This window comes from Bubalus kerabau, chromosome 3 (assembly GCF_029407905.1).
Source record: "Bubalus kerabau isolate K-KA32 ecotype Philippines breed swamp buffalo chromosome 3, PCC_UOA_SB_1v2, whole genome shotgun sequence".
NCBI classification, from domain to species: domain Eukaryota; kingdom Metazoa; phylum Chordata; class Mammalia; order Artiodactyla; family Bovidae; genus Bubalus; species Bubalus kerabau.
The window spans coordinates 133,456,487-133,481,102 of record NC_073626.1 but is presented as its reverse complement, the minus strand read 5'-3'; the positions used below and the strand labels follow the sequence as shown (position 1 = coordinate 133,481,102).

The window sequence follows — 24,616 nt, the reverse complement described above, 5'->3', positions numbered from 1 at the left end:
AGAGCAGGTGCACGTTTATCTGGGCTCTATCTTGGGTTTCTATCTGATGCAGTACATCCATGGCAAAATGGTTTCGAAAACCTAAGTATACAAAACAGGTTTCTGGGGAATAAGAAACACGTTTTGGTGGAGATGAAAAAAGGTTAAAGACAAACTGGTGACTTTTTCCTGTTACTTCTAGTTTGCTCTGTTTGAAGGATTGGAGGGAAAACTCAACTATTCCAGTGACTTCTGCTTTCAGTTAGAAGATGCAGTAAGATGGGATGCTTTTCTAGTTCTATGTATTTTTTCTTCTGGTGAAAAACAAGAGAGCCTGGAGTAGAGCGCAGGGAGGGGGACAATAGGGGCAGAGCCTGCCTTTTCTGCTCCTCCCCTGGTGGTTCTTTCTGGAGCTTGCAGAGAGATGGAGCTAGCAAAGCGGGCAGAGATGCACACCACTGACAACTGGGCAGTCTTCGCCGGGCAGCACCAGCTTTGGTCTGAAGTTCAGGAGCAGAGTCCCTAGAGCACCTGACCTCTGGAATATGAGCCCCAAAGTGAGATCCTGAAACAGTTAGGAAGCAGGAATTCAGTGAAGACTGGAACTAAGACTAGGAGCAAATTAAAGTTTGGGTGATTTTGCATTCAGAATTACAGAAAAAGATAGCAAATAGGGTCCATTTTTGGTTTGTTTAAAAAGTTTTCCTTGTATTGTCATTGTTTATTTTCATTTTTCAATATGAAAAGAAAGTGAGCTTTTCTGTTAACCTAATCTGTGGCTTGAGCCAAGAAGACCCAAGTAGTAATTAGTTATTTTATGGGTGTCTAGTAAAATTTTTTTGACTAGATTTACAAATCTAAGCAAATAATGACAAATGGCAATGTTATTGAGAGTGATGATGGCCTTTGTTTTTCCTGTCTTAATGAAAGGATAATTTATTTAGAAATGAATCAGTTACACACGCTGTGATGAAACTCCTAGATTATGTTTAGTTCTTACCAGGTTCTGTTAAATCCATAAACTCTGCAGTGTTTTGTTTCTTTCCTCTGTTGTTCTGGGCTGTTCCATGGGACTCACTTTACTTTTCTTCCCTTTAGAACCTTACTTCCATGCGGTTGAACCCTACACAAAGAAAGAACTTTCTGCGGTTACTTTTCCTGACATTATTCGCAATTATAAAGTCATGGCTGCTGAAAATATTCCAGAGAATCCCCTGAAGTTTCTGTATCCAAATATTGATAAAGACCATGCCTTTGGAAAATACTACTCCAGGCCAAAGGAAGGTAAGTGGGGAGAGTGCACAGGAGTTGCCTGCTGAGCAGGCACAGCCTAGTTTTCATAGCACAGCCTAGTTTTCGCCATGGTCATGTTCTCCCTTCATCTTGTCCAGAGGTTTGCAGACAGGCTTTAATCCCACTCCTCCACACTGCCCTTGCCTTCTTGTAAGTATAGGGTACCCCTTCCTTTTGAATTGGTAAAAGCAGGCCTTCAAAACATAGTACAGTTGACACGTGATACATTGTTTGGCCTGATACAGAGAGTTAGAAAGGAGCAAATGATTTTTGATTTTAAGGGTGTTGGAAAAGTCCATGTCTGGTCTTCTGTGTTTGTTACATTTTTTACTTTTTCTGAGTGGAAGGGATAAAAGGACCTTTGATGGTCACCTGATTTATGTCAACCCATACTGAAATTGAGCAAGCGGAGGCCTGGGTGAAGAGAAGTGGTCCCTGCACAGTGACCCAGTAAGTTACTAGGTCTCCTCCTCACTGAGAGCAGGTCTAGGCTTAGCACACAGGTCTTCCACTGCTCAGTCTTCCCTCAACTGTATTTGAGAAAGGGGAAGTTAGACTCGCCTGCTTTAGAACATGCCAACAGAGTTAATGGTTTTTCAGGATCAGTTATTTCAGTATTAACACAATTACTTGGGGAGAAGATGCCCGCAGCTCACCTTGACTGATGTGTCTATGACACCAGCCAGGCCAGGACCATAAACCAGATAGAACTTCTGTAGGACTTTGGGCCTTGGAAAGAAAAGCCTCTCCCGTCTTGTCTGTGTTCAGCACAGAAGAACGTACCTCCCCTTTTCTTCTCGTTGTTTCTGCATCCATACCACAATTTCAGGTGACGCAGGCAGGGAATCTTAGCTGACTGTCAAGGAAAACAAATCCAGTCTTGATCAAAGAAAAAGTTGATTGTTCTTTTTTTTAAATTTATTTTTGGCTGTGCTGGGTCTTTGCTGCTGCTCAGGCTTTTCTCCAGTTGCAATGCATGGTCTTCTCATTGTGGTGGCTTCTCTTTTTGCATAGCATGGGCTCTAGGGTGTGCGGGCTCAGTAGTTGCGGCTCCCAGGCTCTAGAGCACAGGCTTATTAGTTGTGGCGCATGGGCTTAGTTGCTCCTCACCATGTGGGATCCTCAGGGGTCTTTACCACTGAGCCAGCAGGGACGTCGCCATTGATTGTTCTTGTGTGATATCTGCTAACGGAAAGTGTCCACGATGTGTTTGCTTCTAGCCCCAGAGCCTATGGAACTTGATGGCCCTAAAGGAACAGGATACATCAAGACTGAATTGATTTCTGTGTCTGAAGTGTAAGTGAACACAGAAGAGTGGCATGTTTAAAATCCTCAAACAAGCCCCCTGTCCTGGCTGGGGCCTGTTGAAGATGCTTGTTCTTTGCTTTTCCATTGTAATTGCTGCTGTCATCGTCACGGTTGGACTTGTTGGAGAGATCCTAATTAGAGATCTTGTGTCACTCCCTGTCAGCGTTTCACTGCCTTTATTAAAAACAAAAACAAACAAACAAACCCAAAACAAGGTTGTATTTAAGGTATATAAGTTCTCCCCAAACTGATATTTTGAAAGAGTGTAAATAAAATGAACAAAAATTGATGAGAGTGGGAAAGCAGTTCTTTTTAATGTAGAAAAGGCCAAAGTAATGATTGAGATACTTTTTTTTTTTGTCCGCTTGCTTTTATTTTGTTGTTTCATTTTGTAAAAGGTAGAAAAAATTTTGGAAAAGTCATTGTCAGTTATTTGGCCTGCAGCACTGTCTTGGGGTGAATGGATGTAGCCTTCATGTAAAAACCCTCTGGAGCAGCTTTATCTGCATACAAACCTCAAGGTAGGGATGAGGGACTCCCCAGACATTTCCTCTGGCGCTTCTTGGGCCAGGGTAGGTGACACGCTGCACACGCTCGCACCCAGGTGTACCCAGGCAGAAGCGGTGCAGGACCCAGACTGGCTATTTCTTGCTCACATATCCAGAGTCCAACGTGCTTCATGAGGGGCCGGGCTGGGGACATGAACCTCTTGAGATCCTTGCTTTTTCAAATGTATCTTACAAGTGCACGTATTTCTCCTGAAATAAAAAACTGAAGTGATGACACAGGCCAGAGATGAAATGGCCAAGCTGGTGGTACTGCTTCCACAATTTAGATGTCAACATTTCCTGTTTCTTTCTCCCCCATTTTAGTCATCCTTCTCGACTTCAGACCACAGACAACCTTCTTCCCATGTCTCCTGAGGAGTTTGACGAGGTGTCTCGGATGGTGGGCTCTGTAGAATTCGATATGGTGAGTACCAGCACGCAGGGACCTTCTCAGTGTTGGCTCTCTGAGGCCAGGAAGGTGCTTGGCCAGCCCTGGGCCTGTCTGTGAGCTCTCGGAAGGGGCCCAGAAGGATGTTTTCTAGATAAGCTGTGACAACTTGGAGCCTGCTGTGTTTAAACAACCTACATTGTCACCAAGATCTTTATTTCTGGAATTCAGCACCTTCCCCAAAATAATATTTCAAACATTTAAAAATTCACCCTCTGCATTTTAAAGTTATCCCTGTAGAAATCTCATATATAAAGGAACTAAGATTTTCCTGATAAGAAAATGTTTTCCTTTGGCCTGTTGTTTCAGCCCTGTGTCTGAGTGAAGAGGTGTTATTTTTAGGAAGGGAGGAGACTAACGCTTCGTAGTTGCAATCTTTGTAGAGATTTGGCGAGCCACAACGAAACACTTTCACCTGCTTTATGTTTGAGAGCTAACTTGTGCCGCTCACACCTGGAGCTGGGAAGGGTTTGTCAAGAGTAAAAAGTTCAAGGAATGAAATACAGTCATGAATACTGTAAATGAAGTACTGTCATGATTGTCAGTATAAGGATAAGAACCGGGCTGTCCACCAAAAGAGTGATTCTTTCTTTGGGAGAATGTTTTTCAGAGTGTCAACGAGTATTGTCTGCCTGAAATCTGAAATCTTATCTCTTAAAAATTTTATTTTTTTATTGGCTGGATGTTTCCTGATGCTGTTTAATTTTAAGCTCTTTTCCACATGAAGCTATTCCAGTTCATTTTTTAAAATTTTCTTAATTAAAAAAAAAAAAATCTCTCTGAGTCATCCTCAGTCTGTCTTTATCGCTTTGTGCCCTGACCAAGGATCGGGGGCAGGGGGGTGTTGAGGGGGAGGGTGGTCCTGGCACAGACTGCATTAAGCAGAGGAGGGAGCAGATGCTGCTTGAGACGGCGCCATCTTCCGACGTTCAGGGTCACATCCTTGAGTTCAGGGAAGGCATTTGTGTGTCCTCAGTAGTATCTGATTAGACTCAAGTTTCTGGCATGTAACCTTATCCTTTTCCCTCACCTGCAGAAGTACGGGCTAAGATCTTTAGAGACTGTGCTTTCTTACACCCTCCTGATTGTTGAGGCTGAAAAAAAAATTACTTGGAAAAATGCTTAGGTAGTGTAATAGCAAAATAGTTCTATTAGCAAGTGAAAAATGAAACTTTTACATGTATAAGGTTGCATTGTCTGTTGGAATGTAGCACCCCACTCTGCTCTGAAGTGCTCTGTGAGCCCAGCACAAAACTGGAATAACTGTAAAGCCCTGTTCAGAAATTGTAAGACCAATGGACAGAACCCAGCAACCGTGTGTTTGTTGTTCCCGAGCAGGTTGCATCATCATGGTCTTCATCACTATTAATAGGTGACACTTGTTAAGCCCCTTCTGTGTCCCGGGCATGCTGCTGGTAGTAACTTAGTCCTCACACCCATCTAATGACTTAGATATTATTATTTTTCCTATTTTACAGATGTAGACAAAAAATTTCTCCAAAATTAACAAATTTGCCTAAGATCAGGCAGTCAGTAAATGAGGGAATGAATATTTGAATCCCCCTGGGGTGCCTCTGGACTGCATGTTCTTGTCTGCTCTCCTGAGACCCCCTCACCTAGAAAGCTCATCTCTGATTCATTTAAAACCTGGACCCCAGGGAAGCTGTTTGCACTTGACACTGAGTGTGTGCTATTCTGGTTTATTAAGATGAAGGCAGCATAACCTTTGGGGGAGAGGCTTGTGTTTGTTATTTGGAAATCTGAACTCCACCTCTGTCACACCATTATCCCCTGTGACCTTGAGAAAATAAGATGGATTAGTCCCCTCCATCTGTGCATGCAGCATGACTGCCTTCTCTGCTTCTCTGTGCCCTGGGAATAATAACAGTGGGAGCTATTTACTTTAAATAAATACTAGGAAATGGTTTTATGGCTCTGGATCCCCTCTCCCCCTGCCTAGGAGTCATCCATTCTATTCCAGGTGATTTTGTTCATTTCATTTGTAGAATAAAATCTATTTTTGCACATACGCACACATACAAATCTCCGGATTAAACCCATGGAAGATTTAAGAGCTAAAACAGGTTCTAATATGGGCACAGCACTGGTGAGACAAAATAAAAGTTGGATTCTGTCTTCGAATTGGCTGGACTCCACCTTGTCTGTCCCAAATTGTCCTCCGCCATGGCCTGATTTCCTTCTAGCGTCCAGTCTTGGCGTTAGGGCGTATGCTCTGAAATAGACCTTTCATGGAGCTGGCTGGTGTTCGGGTGTGTCTGGGGGTTGTCTCTCTGGAGCAGCAGGCACTGGAGCTGACGCCTGGTGCCGCTCCGGAGCCGGAGGACTGCAGCCTCCTGAGACACAGCACCAGTGTTCTCTGTAGCCTGACTGCAGTATTTGTTTAGTCTGGCTTTCCTGTACAGTAAATTTTCCCCTCCAGGACTACATGAAAACCAGGCTCCTCTCCTGGAGGCCTTTGGGCAATGCTGATATTAGTAGGAACATTTATTAATTGTCTGCTATTTTCCATCGACTATACTAAGCATTCTTTTGGGCTTCCCTGGTGGCTCAGATGGTAAAGAATCCACCTGCAATGCAACAGGATCGGTTTGACATCTGGGTTGGGAAGATCCCCTGGAGAAGGAATAGACTACCCATTCCAGTATTCTTGGGCTTCCCTGGTAGCTCAGCTGGTAAAGAATCTGCCTACAAAGCGGGAGACCTGAGTTCGATCCCTGGGTTGGGAAGATCCCCTGGAGGAGGACATGGCAACTCACTCCAGTATTCTTGCCTGGAGAATCCCCATGGACAGAGGAACCTGGTGGGCTATAGCTCATGGGATTACAGAGTCAGACATGACTAAGCACATAGCACATACTAAGTATTCTACATATGCTGTATAATTTAACCCTTTCAACAACAAGTCTGTTAGGGACTGTCTTCTTCAAATAGATGAGGAGCTTGGGATTTGGAGGTGAAGGAACATGGCTTGATCACACAGCTAGTAAGACACAGTAACAGGATTTGGATCCATGCTCACTTGCTTTATCTCTGTCTCTCCAAAGACCACCGTCTTTACATATTTTTACTCTCAGCCAGACTGAAACATAGGGGCAAAATCTTCATTGTGCTTTTCAATCCAAAATATTTTCCTAGGAACCCACAATGTACCACCCACTATTGACTACTTGGGATTAAAAAAAAAAAAAAGGACTGTTTTCAAGGGGCATGTAGTCTAGAGCTGTGTTGCTGTTGGTGTTTTGGGGGGGTGGGGTGAATGATTCCCTGGGTGGGTCTGTCCTGTGCATTGCAGAATGGATAGCAGCATTCGTGGCCTCTCTTCACTAGATGCCAGTAGCCCACACCCCCACACCCAGTCATGCCAATGCAGAATGTCTCCAGGTGTTGCCGGAGGACAGAATCACCCCTGGTTGAGAGCACCTGGAGTAAGGGGAGGGCCCAGCATAGACGTGAGGGGGGATGTTTGTTTTAGGCTGTGTCCTGTGGATGAGCAGTTCTGGGTCTACGAACGGCCCTATTGGAGGCAGCTGGGCCAGAGGCACGGCTGGGGAAGGAGTTCCTAAGCCTTCTGCTTGTGTAGCCAGTACCTGAAACTCCTTCATCTGTTATTCCTACTGAGTGGCCTTTAAGGAAAATACATCATTTTCCCCAGGTTCGTCTCTCCCTCTGGCGTGCAGCTCAGCACTGCCTCACCCTTGTTTTGCAAGAGCAGATTTGCCACATTGCTCAGTCCCCAGACTTGCCCAACAGCAGAAAGCTTTATACAGCCTGGATGAATTGACAGAATTAAGCCGGTAGGCTGCAGAGTAATAATCCATCAGCTTAGGTGGTATAAAAGGTCTCGATTAGGCTAGGAAAACGGATAGCACATGCTGCAGGCCCTCTAATCCCATCGTGGTTTTTTGCTGGGGGATGTCTTTCTACTGTAGGACACACAAGGAATGTTAGCTATGAGTCTGCGTTTTACAGGACCAGTATAGTAATGTCATTACATTTTCTCTCTTACAGATGAATGCGGTCTAGAGCATGAATTTTCTCATCTTCTCTGGAGACATTTTTCCTTCCCACCTGTGATTCCCTTCTGCTACTGTGTTCCTTCACATCCTGTGTTTCTAGGGAAACTAAAGAAAGGCCAAGAAATTTGCTGCAACCTGTTCATAGCAAGTGGATTTTTCCCTAATTCAGAAACATCTGTTACTCTGAAGGGCTCCATGCATCTTATTGAAGGTAAAATTGAAAGGCCTTCTCCACATAGAGGGTTTAGATGAAAAACATCCTGGTACACCAAAATCATCAGGACTAGAATGAGAGTCCTTTAGGAAAGGTGAGACATTTAGCAGCATGTAGCAGATGCTATGCATAGTCAGGGCCCAATTGTTACAGGTGGTTGGATAGATCACATGGTTATTCTTATTTGTTCTCTCTGCTTTAAATATAGCCTCAAGTTTGCCAGTGGCTTGCCTGTGAAATAGTGCAAAGCTGTCCTGTATTTGGGCAGAGGATAAAAGTTATGTGTGTTATTATATTTTCCACACTGGCCATTGAAAACTAAAGATTCTCTCTCTTGGCAGAATTAGCTTTTGGTATGGCTTTATGATGCTGGCTGATATCAATAGAAGGAAGTAAACTTTCCAAATTCATGAGTAGTATCTTCCATTTCAGCTTTAATACCAAAGTTGAATATATTCTGCCTTCATTATGAAATTGAAGTTAGTAAATGAAACTGTCTTCACAGTTCTATCAAGGGAGCTAAACTATTAATAGCTCTCTTAAGGCAAATCCTATTATTTTTTCAAAAAGTTGAAATTAATTGTAGATGTGAATAAACTCAGAAATTTAATGCATGTTTCATAAGTGGGTTCACTTGACTTTATTGTTTAGTCAAAATTTTCAAATTGAGAAGAAAAAATAGTAACTGACAAATCATTAAGTGGAGATTATGAGAATCCAATAATTTGAAATCCTGTGTAACTGCCTTGAGAATTGGGTAATTTTCACTGGCAAATGTGTATCTCTCACAAATACATTACAGATGGTTCCACTATTTCTCTTGTGCTTTTTCTAGATCTGTTTTGGACTGGATGATGTTTTGTGAAGTGTTGTTTCTTACCTTGCCCCTTCCCTAGCACTGACATACACAGAAGTGGTTTAGGGAGTAGGTTTGATAGAGGTCTTCTAGGTAACTTTCACAAACAGCTGTCTGCAGCTGAATCATATGTTTCTGCTATCACCACCACAATCATATTTTTATGTAAATACTGTATTTTTCTGGTGGGGATAAAGTTTTCTTGAGGTCTGTTTTAAAGTATGTGTATTACATTAAATATAATACACACATGGTACTTTGTTTTATTAAACACAAATTAAAACCTCCTCTCAGTTTTTACGTAAGATGATTGACATGAACCTGATTGAGTTTACATTGACTTTTTAAATTAAAATGATAAAGGAACAAAGACGACAGCAATTTAAAAAGGTGTTTCTAATTCCTGCTATTTAGCTATTTGGTATATTTTTGCCCTCTAAAAATGCTTTGGCATAGTTTCATTTTCCTGCACGTCCTGAGATTTTGTTTACTTTTTTCAAGTATTAAACTTATAGTCTGTTATAAATAATATTTGGTGTAAAGATTTTAAACATTCCTGGCATTGTCTGTAGGTTTGATGTTTTTCTCATCTTATGTTTAAACATAAAAATGTCACTCCTTATTTTTAAATAAGATCAATATAATTTTCCTAAGTGTTGCCTTCTCTTACCCTGATTAAGGTAGGTTAGTGGAGGAGATGAGAGAAGAAACATTACTGAGAGAAGTCATAATGAGTACCATAAACAAACAAATGAAAATCCTTTGGTCTTGGTGACCACCATAGCTGCCTCCAAGTGCAGAAATAATTTGGTATTTTAAAATGAATTTCAATACTGCTATAATGTGTTTTTAATTTTAAAATACATGTAAAATGTGACTGTTGTCTCCATAGCAGCATCTAAAACCTACACCTCCTTGATGAGGTGAGATATTACTTCCTAAAAAGTTACTGCACCCACACAAAAAGCTGCCATTTTTTTTTTCTCCAAAGATGCTCTAAGCCAGAAAGCTGTGACCCTCTTAAAAGGCATTGAGTGCTGGGGGGAAAAAACAGTATAATAGAAGAATCACTAGGTTAGACGTAAATGGGCAGGTTAGATTCAGCTGTTGTTTGAGCTATCAGGGAATGGTGGTATAAGCTTGAATTCTGGCCTCATAGCAAATATAACCATTCTCATCTCCCTGTCTGCAGTACTTACATCTAGGAAATATCAAGTTTTTCATAATCAACATCAAGAGTGTATTTCTCCAGGGAATGAAGTACAACAGATAAATGCCCTGCCTAGCTGGTTATGTTTGTATTTCTATGTATTTGATCATTATAAGAGGTCACTGAGTAGATCCTGGTAAAGGGATGTTTGTGTGTTTTAAGAGTATTTCTGGTATGATGTTTTATAAGCACAGAACCTTTATGTACCACTTAGGACAAATTTCTCCCTTTTCAGGAAAGTGTTCTCTGAAGTGGCAGTAAATAGTATTAAATGATGGAAGTCTATTTGTTGTCTGTAAGCTGAAATGGAATATTAGGTCTTAATTGAACAAAGTACTCCTTTCACATCTGACTATTCCAAGAAAAAACTAGAAATGGCTTTGAAAGCTCTGGTACTTTCGGATGCTGTGCCCAGAGTAAGGGGTGTTTACTTGAGTGGCTTCTGCTTAGTAAGATTCATTTATTAGTTCACCAGATATATGTTGAGCACCTGCCATGGCCTAGGCACTATTCTAGATGTTTGGGAAACTAAATTGGCAAAGTAAACCAGACAAAGATCTCTGGTTTTGTGGAACTTATGATGGTCTGAGATACTGGATCGTATGTCTAGTACAAACATCTTACCTATTAAAACTTAAGAAAGCTTTTGTGAAGCAAACATAGCCAAAAGCTATAAATAATTTAAAGGTTATACAAAAATATACATAATTTCAAAGTAATGGCATTCATCCAAGAAAGGGTGAGTAGAGATTTTGGGTGTCTCTTCTAGTTGTAAAATGTCAGTAATATAGACAAACTGTTTGACTGTTACAGCAAGCAAAGCAGATTACTTTGTGACAAACAACTTTGATTGTTGAAAATGGACAGCCATGGCATTTGTGGTGTTTATGTACCTTCTCTGTGGTTAGAAGACCATGTGACCCTGAACCAGGGTTTTCTGGCTCTGGGAGTGAATGCCATTCCTTACATGCATGGACCAGGTTGGGGCTGCCACTACCAGCTGGTCCTGCTTAGACCCCAGTGTGGCAGCACTGAGTTCAGTTCCCCCAATAGACATCAAGACATTTGTGAAAATACCCTCTCTTTTCATTAAAAGAGGTTCAAACCCTCCTAGTGAAAGATTTCAATGTAGCAAATATTTACTGAGCACCTCCTGTGAAAGGATAGTGTTAGCTTCTAAGAAGACTAGAAACATAGCCTGTGCGTCTTCTCACCTTCAGGGATGAAGTGCCTACAGAATTTTCATCCTAATCGTTGCAGTAACCCTACTGCAGTAGTTTCTGCAGTAACTACTACTGGCATAGTACCTGGGTCCATAGGAGGCATGAAAAATGCCTATATGTAGTTCCTATGTTCAGTGGAGTTCCCAACCCAGTGATGTAAGAGAAAACCTTTTTTTTTTAAAGAATCATTTTTGTTTTTTTATACATGTATTTATTAAGCTGTAAAAAGCAACACTACATGATTTCAATTAAAATAAATATTTTTCAATTTCAGAATACTTACAACTTACAGTTTTAAGATTAGATTCACTTTGGGAGGTTCTGGAAGCAAATACATTCATAGCTGTACAATCCCCAGAAAGAATCTAAATCCAGCATTAGGTCATTCAGTTCCTGCCAGGCAGATAACAGCATCAAATGGTCAATAGCTGATCCAGTTCTGCAGCTGAAGGGCAGGATGGGCAGCAGTAGGGTACAGCACATGACACTCAGATATGAGATCATTAGAATGGAGACCAGCAAAAACAACAGTGTATACAAAGCTTTAAAGAAACACCACCATATAGAGCTCTGTGGTACCGAAAAAGCACATATGATCCTAAAGCCAGAATAAAAAGATCTTTGGAGTATAGTGATGGCAGCAGCTAACAGCACAGTTAAAAGCATTTAAGTCAAATGTGTTCATTATTATTACCAGCCAATAGCAAATAGCCAAAGCAAGACCCAGCCTACAGTCATAAATAACATCATGTGTAAATAAGGGCACATTTAACTAAACAACAAAGATTGCACAGAATAGTTTTGATCTGAGAAAAGATGAAAATGCTTTGTTCCCAAGTAACAGAACAAAAATGCTCAAAATCATTGGCAGTCTTCGTCACAAAACTGAACTATCTTAATGTTTCATTTAAATCACACAGAGCAGGCTGCTGTTGGAGCAGTTATTTCAAATCACTTCAATTACAGAGTGTCTACCCCATGATATCTTTGGGAATAATGCTGTTCCTCTGCAGCATTTTACAAATACTACCTATCTACATGTCTGATAGACCCATGGGGCAGGAACGCCCACCCACCATACTCCACACAGAAGCACAGACTTGAGAATGGCTTCGTGCCTGATGCAGCTCCGTTAAGGAACACCCACCATGTTCCAACTACCGAGGTGCTGCCTAGGCAATAAGGGACAATGGCAGAAGTTACTGATTTAGACTGGGAGCAGTAATTGAAACACTTGGAGGCCGCTGGAGTGGGATAGGAGCCACTGGGCATGATAAAGCCTGGAAGCAGCAGTGTGTGCTGACATAAAGGGGAAGAAAAAGGAATTTGTTATATTAACATAACAGCCAGCATTCATGTAGCTGAGGACTCTGCTCATTTCACTAAATACAGCTTCAGAGAAGTCCATTTGTGTGTGTGTGTGTTTAATTTCAGAAATCCTCATTAACATACCCTTTTATACCTCTGAGGTATGACAGGATAATGTATATGTGCAGTTCCTCCCCAAGACAAATGATGGATTTTGATTTAAAATGAAATAGCCTTTTCTTATTATTAAACTGTAAAGTCCACCAAAAATATACAGTAGAAAATCAGGAGAAAATGGGAATGATCTAGTTATCCCCTAAACAGAATAGATACCTTGATGCAGACTTTTAATGACAGGTTTTAAAACAAATGTTATTTGTAGCAGTTCCCATACCTTCATAATAACTTTGGTAGCTTACAGCATGTCTGAATTTATCCTGAAAGCTGAAAAATATCTTCTTAAAGAGCTGTCGGAGCACATCCCTTCCTTTTATTGGCTGACGAATTGGAATAATTTGTATTTAGCTTAGTAATCTGTCTCTGGTTCAACTCCTGTAGACAAATGGCATAGTTACAGCTCGGATGCCAAATACAGGAGGCATTTTCTGTTTTATTGTGGAAAACATGAAAACTGCATAGTATGCCAGCACCCACTTTCCCAGCTAAAGGAAAGAGGCAAAGAGCTAAATGTCTGGGAAAAGAAGCTGGTCTAAGGGGATGTAGAAAAAGGAAATTCTTTCCAAAATATTTTAACTACATTCACACATAACGTTTTGGTCACCAAACATACCTTAAACAGATTCCCTGATAAAGTCTAATTAGAATTGGTCTATCCTACTAACAGTTATTAACTATTATAATTTTTAGAGTCACATCATGAAGCTAGGGTGATGGGAGACATTTTAAACACATAACCATAAGTGCATATAGTTGTTCACTCAAACTAAATCTGTATTTGAAGTCATGAAAATTACACTGTCTAAAGGTAGCCTTGACCCATTTGGACAGACTGTACAATAGAGTTTAATTTATAAATGCATATCAGCAGATCATCACCATAAACTGTAAAATTCACAAAATACACAAAAATCATGAAGACCACACAGTAAAGCTAGCATTGATAAATGTATCTTTTACATCAAATTATACAATGCACGAGGTAAATATTGCTCACATTATGGAGGGAGATTGTTTTATTTCTATTTTTTCCCAAAGAGATCAGATTTGTCCTGTGTGCACAATGAAGAAACTCCAGTAACACTGAAATGACCAATGTAAAATATACATCACTACCAGATAGGAATACACACGTTCTTCATAATCATTTTCCACAATTACATAGGTAAGTGATTTAAATCTTGGGCTTAAGACTATTATAACAGTCCATCGAGATTCTTATGGACCGTTTGATTCTCCTTTCCGTTGTCGGAATCTCCTTGAGGCGTGTACTGGACTTGGTATTCCTGCAGGATTTTAAATACGTCATGGTGCCCAAAGTGCAGCGCTTCGTCCATGGGAGTGTTATTCCACCTAAACAAGTAGCACAGCACAGACAGGGTCATTAGGGAATTTCTGTACAAAGATGATAATCTTAGATTTTAAATGCAGGTTAAGGGGCCATTCAAATTTAGCTATTTACACAGTATTACAAGTAATATTGAAAAAAATGCAGAAAGAGATTCTTTATAATCCAAAAAGTGATCTCCGAGCAAGTTGGGATATGGGGAAGAAGAGAAAAACCATCTTCTGCAAAATGGTCTTGTTCATACTAAGTGTTTATGGAGGGGAAATTTTAGTGTTGACAGGTAAGAGAGATTCCTCTACTATTCCTGAATTTTACCTTCATGAAAAGCCTAAGGGATCACCCTTTAAATACAATGTTCAAAGAAAACTCAGCTGTGTAACATCCATCACCCTAGCCTTTGATAGAAAATTTGTGTTCCTGTCAATGTAAAATCACAGTGAATCTCCACAAAGTCTGGAAATAACCATGGTCTTATTAGAGCTCAAACATACATTGGAGGAACAAGACTGGCCTCAGAGGAACTGACATTTCATCATCTCTGGTAAGGATGGGACTTTAGGGACTCAATTGGACCCACTCTACAACCAGAAGAGCTACTCTTTCCACAGGAAGTGTGCTTCTCTGGGCTGTGCTCTTTAGAGGTCTATAGATGAAGACTACTGAAGATGAGAAACGAAGAGCTGCCAGCAGTGGTTCATCATTAGCCTTTTGGAAGAGGAGTCAACACTGCATAACTGTGACAACCCAAGTAAAGGACAGAGCATGATAATTACCTCCCTAGTTCCTCACAAACTATTAAGTTTCTCTTCCATCCTCTCCCTATTATTATGTCACTTCTCCGTGGCTGGTAGGCTCTCTGATTCCATTTTTTCACATGCCACTCTCACAAGCTTCTGCTTTTCCTTCTTTCTTTGTTCTTAACCTTTTACCTTCTCAGTGGGGTCCCCAATGTGGAACTAAAAGTTTTTTAAGTAATTTCATTTGAAAATATTTTTCAATAGTTTGTGAGCCTGTTCTTAATTTTTAAAATCAGGTAAGTAACCTTTCATATGTAAGTAACATTTAACACAAACGTGCTTCTCAAAAAAACTGCTGAATTAAGTTGCCTTTGTTAGCCCTCATTAAGTTAGGGAGTCAGTGACCTGAAACAGGGCGATGGGGTAACTTTTCAATCATTTACAGCATATAGTTACCTGTCTTTCTGGGAAAACTATTAACTCTCTCTCTTTTTTTTAATGACTCTTGTTTTCCATGAAGTAATGCAAAATATCAATTCTATACACTAAATTTGCTCAAGCCTGTTTTACCAATTTGAGGTGATACTGATTCTATGAAATAGAGAAACAAAGATGTGTTCATCTAGCTTACATTCTCAAAACGTTGAATAACCAGTTACCACGTTCGTTACTGAGCTAACTTTTGCCTCTCAGATGGGTGCTTCTGCTTTCACATTCCTAGAGGTTGATTTAGGGCAAAAACTAAAACAACATTTTGATTCTTAAACATGCAAAGCATAGTAAATATTTCCAGCCTGTGTTAAACGGTGTTTTACTTGGGATTATAAATACTGGGGGCAAGGAGAAAACACCCTCTTCAGTTCCTTGCTCTGAAGAAAGAGCTGGTGTGGACATTACATTTGGGGATAAACGGGAGAACTGTCTCCCGAACATGAGGTTTTAGAATATTACCAATAAAGATCATGATTTTAGGTAATCAGAGCATTACCAAGTTGCTAACAGTTCTCAGACACTGATGTCATAACTTGCCTGCATTTCCTGCAAGCTGAACTAATAAAACCCAAACCACTGATTTGAAAAATAGTAAAACCTTACTGAAACAGAAAGATCTAATAGCTAGAAAATAATCAACTTGCTCCACAAAGTTACTTCATATAGTCCTCAAAGATCTAATCCAAACTCCTAATCACATGTATCAAACCTCTCCCACCAAATATTTTTTTCCATTCTTCTAAGCCTTTATTCTCCTTACTCACTGACTCACCCAGTTATGTAACTGTTACATAACATGCCAGTGTATTAGTGCAGGATTTACTTCAAGCATGTGTATACCTAAGCTGCATTCTTAACCCTCTCCTGACCATCCACCTTGTGAACAGGATTTATTGCAGGATGAATGTCAAGTTGCCATGTGGACCAGGAAGAAGAGGAGAGGAGCAGAACATATCCCAGGCTGATCTCTCCACTCTAGATAGACTGCCCCTCTCTTCCTTCTGTACCCTCAAATCTCATCTCTTCCCCAAAGCACTGGTTAAAATTCAACTTCGATGAAGCTTTCTAAAACTGACTTCAACCAAATCCAGGAATTTCAGCAAACTCCAATAGAGTTCTGGAACAGTAATCTCCTTACACATTTTAACATACCCCTGCAATGTTTATCTTGTCTGCCTGGGGTAGTCAAAAGCCCCACGAGGACAAAATTCCTATTTTATCTTAACAAACACCAAGACTTGTTTTCTCACACAATATACTCACTGACAGACTAACCAAGATAATTCTAAGAGAACTCCCTTAGGTAAACAAGAGGATCTAGGAGAAAGAATGATCTACTGAATAGAAACAAGGTTTTGTTTGTTGCCTTTATAAGGCTTCAAAGCAAGTTCATCTCCAACATACACAATGTGGATTTAAATACACCCATCATTTAACTTTTATAGCCCTGTATGATAAAAAGCCTGTCCTGTCAATGTTAGAAAGTAACACGAGGGCTCACCTGTCCTTGGGGAAAGGATTTACTTTGCAGGCTTCCAGCAGAAATTTAACAACTTCAACATGACCTACAGCCAAAGTAAAACAAGCAGGTTTTATTTTTAAGTAGAAATTAAGTTTGAAAAAAAAAAAAATAAACGAGTGGTTCATATATTACCCTCTGCAGCAGCTACGTGGAGTGCCGTTCTAGAATCGTAGTCTCGCTGTTCCATGTCCATGGCTGACAAAGCAAACCTGAAAATTTGTAAGCATAGCTGTTATATTAATTCGCCTCTGTAACATTTCCTCCATCAGTTCAACTGAAGGTCCTGTGAGAAAGGTGTCATCCTTCACTACGCTCACTAATGGAGACCCTGTTCAACTAGTACATGATGCCTTAGGTAAATGCCACTTCCCCACTCTTCTGTAGCTTTTGCTCTTTTTGAGTAACCAGAAACATTCACCATCTCAAGTTTACAGTCCTCTGTGACCTTTCCAGCCTGGGGATCTGCAGATCAAGTGTTCCTATTTGCCCACCTCCCTCATCTCCAAAGATGGAGAGTTTGGGTAGATGGGGATTGAGAAGGCATTGTCCAATTCCAGTAAAACACTAATACCAATCGGCCAGATTTGTTGAACAGTTACCACTTGGGAAAACAGAGGACTGGGCTTTTCTAGGAAGTAGAAAAAGAAAGACTACAGCAAGACTAAGGCACTGGAAGGGGAAACTTAATATAACTTTGTTTAGATTATTTTTATTAGAGGGAAATGTAAGTGAAACTTTGGCTTTAAAATGGCCCTCTCCCCAGAATCAATTTCATAAACATCTGTACACCATATGCTACCCTGCTGACATACCTTCGAAGTGCAGACACATCTCCAGTATATGCAGCAAACAAAAGGTTTATCACTGACTTTACCTGTGAAAAAAAGAGAGTTCAGGCATCCAGAGGAAAATCAATACGTAGAATGCACACCTGTCACCAGTAAGGGATTTCCATGTGCTCTGAACACTTCACTGGGGTCACACACACAAATTTATCACAAGGATACTGCTGTAAGCAAAAAGAAGGCATGTGTATTATATTTCTTTTTTCATAGAGGATTATGAGGGGAAATCCAACATTAAAGATACATGAGGGAAAGAATGGAATGCTATCATTGGCACAAAAGAATGGAAACTTGTGACCTGGAAAACACACAGTTGGGACAACTGAAAACTGGAACCTTTTTCATTTAGTATGTCTCAGTGCTGGGAGCTGACTTGTATACTCATAAAATTCCTATCACATCACTGTTAAAAACTAAGTCATGCTATATAAATGTCTAATTCCTGCCAACAATCCCTGTCCTCACCAATCACTGGTTTCTTTGGAAATCTTCAGAGACAACATTTGGTATTAATCATCTCAAACTGTAAGAACAGGACTTCCCTGGAAAAGCAGTATTCCGTTCAATGCCCAGGGAGTACAAATGGGGGCAGGGTGGCATTCCCAAAGCCTGTGACTCTGTCTCAGCCCAAAGGTGGATAAATTCCCAAAATACTAAGTCACTGACATGGAGTGCTCATAGACATCAAAGTGTATCTTTTAATATTATCCACTTTCTTGTCATTAATTAAGGGAAAGGCTAGTTACCCTAAAAGGCCATTGGATTTTGGTCTCTTTCATAAAGACTTTATCCAACACTGTTTTTGAGAAACCTAACTACTGAATGTACACTGTTTGTAAATAGTTCATAAATCCCCACTTTTGTCTTAAACTTACAACTTCAACATTCATACAGATGATCCAACTGACACTGGACTCAATGGTAGAAAACAGTTGACCTGTTGGAATGGGAAGTAACCCAGCGATCCCATACCCTGGGAGCTGTGTTTTCTAGATTTTAACCTGGACAGGCCACCTCTCCACTACAGCTTCCCTTTTCCACAACCTGTGAACTCTTAAACTGGAACGAACTATTGCAGGACTTCTCTAATTCAGCATTTTCAAAATGTTTTCTAGTAGAAACTAGTCCAAAGGTATCATGAAAAAAAGGTTCCATGGTTAGCTATTTTCTTAAAATACTAAATTCCTTCTTAGAGATTCATGTGCATATGAAAAGCTCTGTAAAGTTCTGCAGAACAGGAACTTAACCAGCTGAGCATACCCCACCTATAAATTTTACTAGTCGTTACTGTTACTAAGATCACTCCAGAAAATCTTACTCTTAACTCTTTCAGTCTATTTGCTTCCCTTCCAGCTACTCTTTACTACTCCTACCCAGCTTGCACTATGTCAGCCTACTAACATCAAGTCCAGAACGGTTTTCAAATGTGTGTGTGTGAGGTAGGGTGGAGAGAGGATAGTTTAAGAGAATCACCCAGAAGGTTTTAAAAGTATATGTAAGCATGTCTCTTCCTATTGCAATCGTCCTATTCCCACACCTCAATTTGATATAATTTGAAAAAAGTTTCCAGGTGATTCTGATATGCACTCCTACAGGTTATGAACCACTGTTCCAGGTGCCCTTCTTTCTTAATTGGACAATTTGTAATTCTCAATTCCCTCGTGCTCTTGGGCCCACAGAAAAACATGATGGGACTATTACAAATGATTCTCCATCATTTCTAACCAGTCTTTCATTGCTGCTTGACCATTTTTTCCCCCTTATTGGTTCCCTTTCGTACTTTCTTCAGATCTTTAATTCCAACGGTGACCCCATAACAGATGACCCTAACCACAACTTTATTAAAGATGATAAATTTTCACCTCTCCTTCCTCTGTTGTGCAAAATACTGGCTTAGAGTATCTATGCTCTCTTCTGTCCCTCCTTCACTGGTTCCCTTATCTTTGCCTTAATCAGACACGACCATCCTATTTTGAAAAACCAATACACAACCCCACTGTTACCTCCTCTCAGTGCATATTTTCTGAAAGTATATTTTTAATTCCCTGCAAATTACCTTCACACCTACTATTCCCTCTCAGTAGTACTCTCAAGCTTTAGCAGCCTCCCTCAGCCTGGATTCTTTCTGATCTCTCCAACACGCCCCGCCCTCACTTCTTGTCTTCCATCAGGCTGATTACCCGGTTCTCCCCCATGTTGGCCGCTCTGCAGTCATTGCCCACTTTTCACTGCCTGGTAACACTCCAAAAGTGGTCTCCACCTTCTTGCTTTTCACTGTAATTTCCCTCAAATGTGTTTCATATATCCCTCTGGGTAGAATGACTTCCCAGTCTGCATCTGGGAAGTAATCTAAATCTTTGTTCTCAAACCTGAATTCTAGAGCTCCACTTGCTTGTCATGCTGTCACTTCAAACTCAAAAACAGCAAACCTGCATCCCTGATGACTCCTTACCTGGCCTCCACAAATCCATATCCATCTGTCTACTTGACATTGCCTCTAGGATGTTTAATATGCATCTCAGACTTCAGCTCAAGATGGAACTTGATTTCCACCACCTTCCCTCACCTCAAGTCAGCTTCTGTTCCCGAGTCCCTCAGATGACACTACAATTCACCCAGTTGCTCAGGCCAAAAATAGTTATGATTCAGGGCTGCTGCACTGGATAGCATGCACTGAGCCCCCCACAAGTATGCCTGGCCAAGCAGGGGTACTCAGCCCGTGCTCTTCTCCCCCAGGTGTGGGGCTCAACGCCCAGCTATGTCTATGGGGGGAAGGGAGCCCTCCTTAAATAAACATGCTAAGGGTCTGCACAAGAGGCAGAACTAGCTTTCTCTAACTTCCACAAACCAACCACATAAACTCTGTGGGTATTCCTAGATTCTACTTCACATAACCCACACCTAGCTCAAATAATTTTGCTCCACCTCCAAACTATATCTGGACTTCCACCACCTCCATTACTATCACCCTAGGCTCTGAGTCACCACCTTCTCTCACCTGGAGGACTACCTCCTAACTGTTTCCACGTGTTCAACTTGGCTGCCACAGGGATCTTTTGAAACCACACATGGCACTTGCCAGAGAAGGCAATGGCACCCCACTCCAGTACTCTTGCCTGGAAAATCCCATGGACTGAAGAGCCTGGAAGGCTGCAGTCCATGAAGTCGCTGAGGGTCGGACACGACTGAGCGACTTCAATTTCACTTTTCACTTTCATGCACTGGAGAAGGAAATGGCAACCCACTCCAGTGTTCATGCCTGGAGAATCCCAGGGATGGGGAAGCCTGGTAGGCTGCCGTCTATGGGGTCGCACAGAGTCGGACATGACTGAAGTGACTTAGCAATAGCAATAGCAAAACGGCACTCCCAGTGACTTTCCATCAAACCGAGAATAAAATCCAAACTCTCTGGCATGGCTTTCAGGACACTATATGCCCTACTCCCTGGTTACACTGTGCATCTCGTTCCCTACAGTGCTGCCCCTTGCAGCTGTCTCCAGCCAGGCAGTGGTCTTGCGGGTCCTAGGGGTGCTCAGGCCTACACATGCAGTGGTGCTGCCGGGGACACTCTTTCCCCAGGTGTTGAGAAGGCTCCACTCCTCACTTCACTCAGGTCTCTACTCAAATGTTATCTCACCCACCCTAAAACACTGCCCTCTTTTTCATCACTCCTATCCCTTACCTTACTTCTCTCTTCAGAGGACTTATTCTCTCTCTCACACACATAGAGGTTTCTTGTCTCCCTCACTAAACAAAAGGTCCATCTGGGCAGAGACCCTGTATCTTCCCTTCCTCATTATAGCCCAGTGCCTATTACATGTAAGTACTCATTTGACTCAACGCACTGTGTGAGTTAAACTTACCCAATGCTATATATCAATTGTATTTCAATTAAAAAAGTGTTGACCGACTAAATTAATATTCTCTCCCAAGGCAAATACTCAAATTGCTACCACCATTTTGATTAAATTGTAATCATTATTGATTCTTCTACCTCCTTGACTTCTACTTCTTAAATATCAGTACATTTATTTAGTCCTCCTAACCAGTGCCTCTGCTTCTAGTTCTAGTCCTTTCACCCTCCAAAACTTTCACATATATGTCTAATCATCTTCTCAAAATTTTGCTGTGATCACTAAATGTTTCTCAGCAAGGGAGTATTAAAAGAAGTTCCCAAATCATTCCTGATAATTTAAATTCATTAGCCTTGCATTTAAGATTCTTCAGTGTGGCTGGCTGTCTCTTTCAAACTCAACAGAGTAAAACTGGTCTGTTTTACTATCTTTGTTTCTATCTTATGCCTGTGCCCCTTGCATTGGAACATAGAGATTTCTAATCAAATCCTTCCCTTTCTTCAAGGGCAAGCTTGAAAGCCCCAACCCCAAGCATCCCATCTAGCATCTACTGCCCATGTAGCTTGTTGCTGGTTACCCACACAGGGCTTTGTGACAGCATGTGCCAAGGAGTAATTGTAATCAGTTAGATACCTCTGCTCCTACTAAACTACAGTATTGCTATACATACTAATTTCCTGAAAGCATCTTTTCTCCACCCATTTCTCACTGCAGTGTTATTCTTAACCCCTTCTCTGTAAGACCCATGCCAATTTCTTAAATCAGATGTCATCTCTTTCCATTATATCTGCCTCACCATGGCACTATCACATATAGTGTATGTGTTTCTCATCTCCCCCACTACTCAAGAGTAATCCAGAATTCCAATGAGCATACCAGTGATATGCTAACTACCCACTGTTCTTATTCTTTAACATTTATTATCCTAAGCAATAAACCCTTGATGTATTTCAGTGGCTGTCTGTATGAACCACATCCTTTTAAAATTCTGAATTTAGACCAAACAAGTCTGAAGATATTTTATTTATGTAATAGGTACCACTTATTAACTTATTTAATATTTCCAAAGTGCTAAAAGAAAATTTATTTTGTTTTTAAATCTGGCTGTGCTGTATGGCTTGCAGGATCTTAGTTTTCTGACCAGGGATTGAACCCTTGTCCTCTGCAGTGGAAATGCAGAGTCCTAACCACTGGACCACCAGGGAATTCCTGAAAATTCCTTATTAATTAGGCCCAAGAAAGGCTGATTTTAGAGTATAATCAATTTCTTGAGGGTATGCTACTAAGACTTTATTCACAAGCGTGTTTCAGCTCAGAGGGAAATATAAAACAAGTGTCATTCACTCCAAGACAAAAACACTAGGAGGCACAATGGACACCAATTAAAATTGGAAGTACAAACACTTCTTTAGCAAATAACCACCTATATTTTTAAGGTTTGCATAAATGAGGTATGAGTAGAATGCCAAGAAAGAAAATGCAACAGCTTTACTGTATTGAGACAGCAGATGGAGTGTTGTTTCCCTTAGGGACAGTCCACTTCGTGGTCTGTTAAAAGCATTCCATGAATTCTCCTCAAACGGACATACTCTAGAAAGGCTACTATGACAAACCAAACTAGAGGAGAAGGACATCCTATAAGATGACTCATCCAACTCTAAGCCAACTGCTGTGAAGGATGCAGGTGTACTAACCATTGATCAAGCCTCATTCTAATTTCACAATGGATACCTGAGTTATGTAAATTTTGAAATACCTGTCAAGAAGGCCAGGGTTCAGAAAACAGTGAATTAATTAACAGTTAACTGCCAGAGGCATGGAACCTGTTCTTCGACGAATCATTCTTCAGTACAAAGAAACACAGCTTATACAGCAGAACAGCGGTCCATATAAATCAAGGACTGTTTCATGTATACCTCCCCCTAGTAAAAAAGAAACTTCGCTTGGGCAGGCAGCCACTAAAAATCTAGAAATTAAATGTTAAGTTCTCCTTTCATATTGCAGACCTTCCAGTACTACTACATTTTCCTTATCAAATATCTTTTCTCAGAACCTGCCAGAACCAGACAACCTTCTTAGTTTATTTCTACAAAGTTATGACAAGAGTGGAACAAAAATGTTACAGTTCACATGAGTTCATTTAACACAGGCATGCTTGGCATATCAAAATCATACATTTTCCCAAAAAAGCTAGAAGCAGTTATAGATTCTATCAATTTTACAAGCCTAAAACATGACATTTCTCTCTTCAGTCCTATCATTCTCCTATTTATTTTGAGCCTATTTAAAAGCTGAATTGTCTTTTTGTGTCTTCCAAATACCCTGATTCTGTACAAGCAACAATTATGAGAATTACATAAGCATATTACTTTGTATTTATATAGTGCATGACTTTGAAAAAGCAAATATTAAAACAATTATAATTGTTTTCAAACATCTCTGATGGGCTGGTTTGTAAAATATTATTATAGATAAACTGGTATTTATTACTATCACTGAGGTTAAAGGCCTTGGCTCAAGGCCATATAGCACATGAATTAGTAATGTAGCTGGGATACATTCCTAACTGTGTACAAGTAGACCATGATAATGTGAATCCTTACATACAGACTGTTATCCAAAGGATACAAGTCAACTAAGAGACTAATCAGCAACCCAGTTTTAACCCATAAAGATTCTTTGCTAAATACTGGAAAGAAGGAAGGAAACATGGAAGAGTAGGAGCAGAGACGGGAAAGGAGATGATGAGGGAGGGAGGGAAGACTGATATCACTAGCATGACACTTTACTCCAAGTATTTTATTTCCAATTCTATTACCAACCACAAAAACTGTGGTTTAGCCTTTTTTTTTTTTTTTTTTTTTTACCATTAGTCTCTGTCTTCATACAGAGAACAAATTCACCCTTCTGGAAAGGCTTTAATGAAAAAAGCAGGTAACTGAAAATCCATCCTTCTGTTGCTACGTTTGGTTTGATGTAAGCTGCTCTCTTGTTTCTAGCTCACTACAGTATCTGTTGCTGTGGAACAGATACTCTTCTCCATCTGTTAAATAAACCATCATCACTCCACCTCCAATTTTGTTTTAAAAGTTTACTTCCAACTTGGCCTTTTATAGCCTCTAAATGAAAATAAATTTTCAGCCTTCTTTCATAAATATTTTTAAGGTCAGGTTAAAAAATACAAGCCTGCTATATAGTGTAGCTGAGGAAAAACTTT

At 40.4% G+C, this 24,616-nt stretch overlaps 2 protein-coding genes across 7 annotated transcripts in view; one reads left to right on the top strand and one right to left on the bottom strand.

Moving 5' to 3' along the window:
• STAT1 (signal transducer and activator of transcription 1) overlaps positions 1–10,168 on the top strand; it is a 45,267-nt gene extending 35,099 nt beyond the window's left edge. For all 3 annotated transcript variants that reach the window (XM_055572946.1, XM_055572947.1, XM_055572945.1), the window contains exons 22-25: positions 1,078–1,263; positions 2,493–2,568; positions 3,453–3,552; positions 7,606–10,168. In XM_055572946.1, the coding sequence (XP_055428921.1) occupies positions 1,078–1,263; positions 2,493–2,568; positions 3,453–3,552; positions 7,606–7,620 (377 nt within the window). In that variant the 3' untranslated portion in view covers positions 7,621–10,168. The remainder of the gene's footprint in view (positions 1–1,077; positions 1,264–2,492; positions 2,569–3,452; positions 3,553–7,605) is intronic.
• Positions 10,169–11,912: 1,744 nt separating this feature from the next.
• The window catches only part of GLS (glutaminase), an 87,213-nt gene continuing 74,509 nt past the window's right edge, over positions 11,913–24,616 (bottom strand). For all 4 annotated transcript variants that reach the window (XM_055572948.1, XM_055572953.1, XM_055572954.1 and 1 more), the window contains 4 exons: positions 17,513–17,574; positions 16,833–16,909; positions 16,680–16,743; positions 11,913–13,954 (listed from right to left, as the gene is read on the bottom strand). In XM_055572948.1, the coding sequence (XP_055428923.1) occupies positions 13,798–13,954; positions 16,680–16,743; positions 16,833–16,909; positions 17,513–17,574 (360 nt within the window). In that variant the 3' untranslated portion in view covers positions 11,913–13,797. The remainder of the gene's footprint in view (positions 13,955–16,679; positions 16,744–16,832; positions 16,910–17,512; positions 17,575–24,616) is intronic.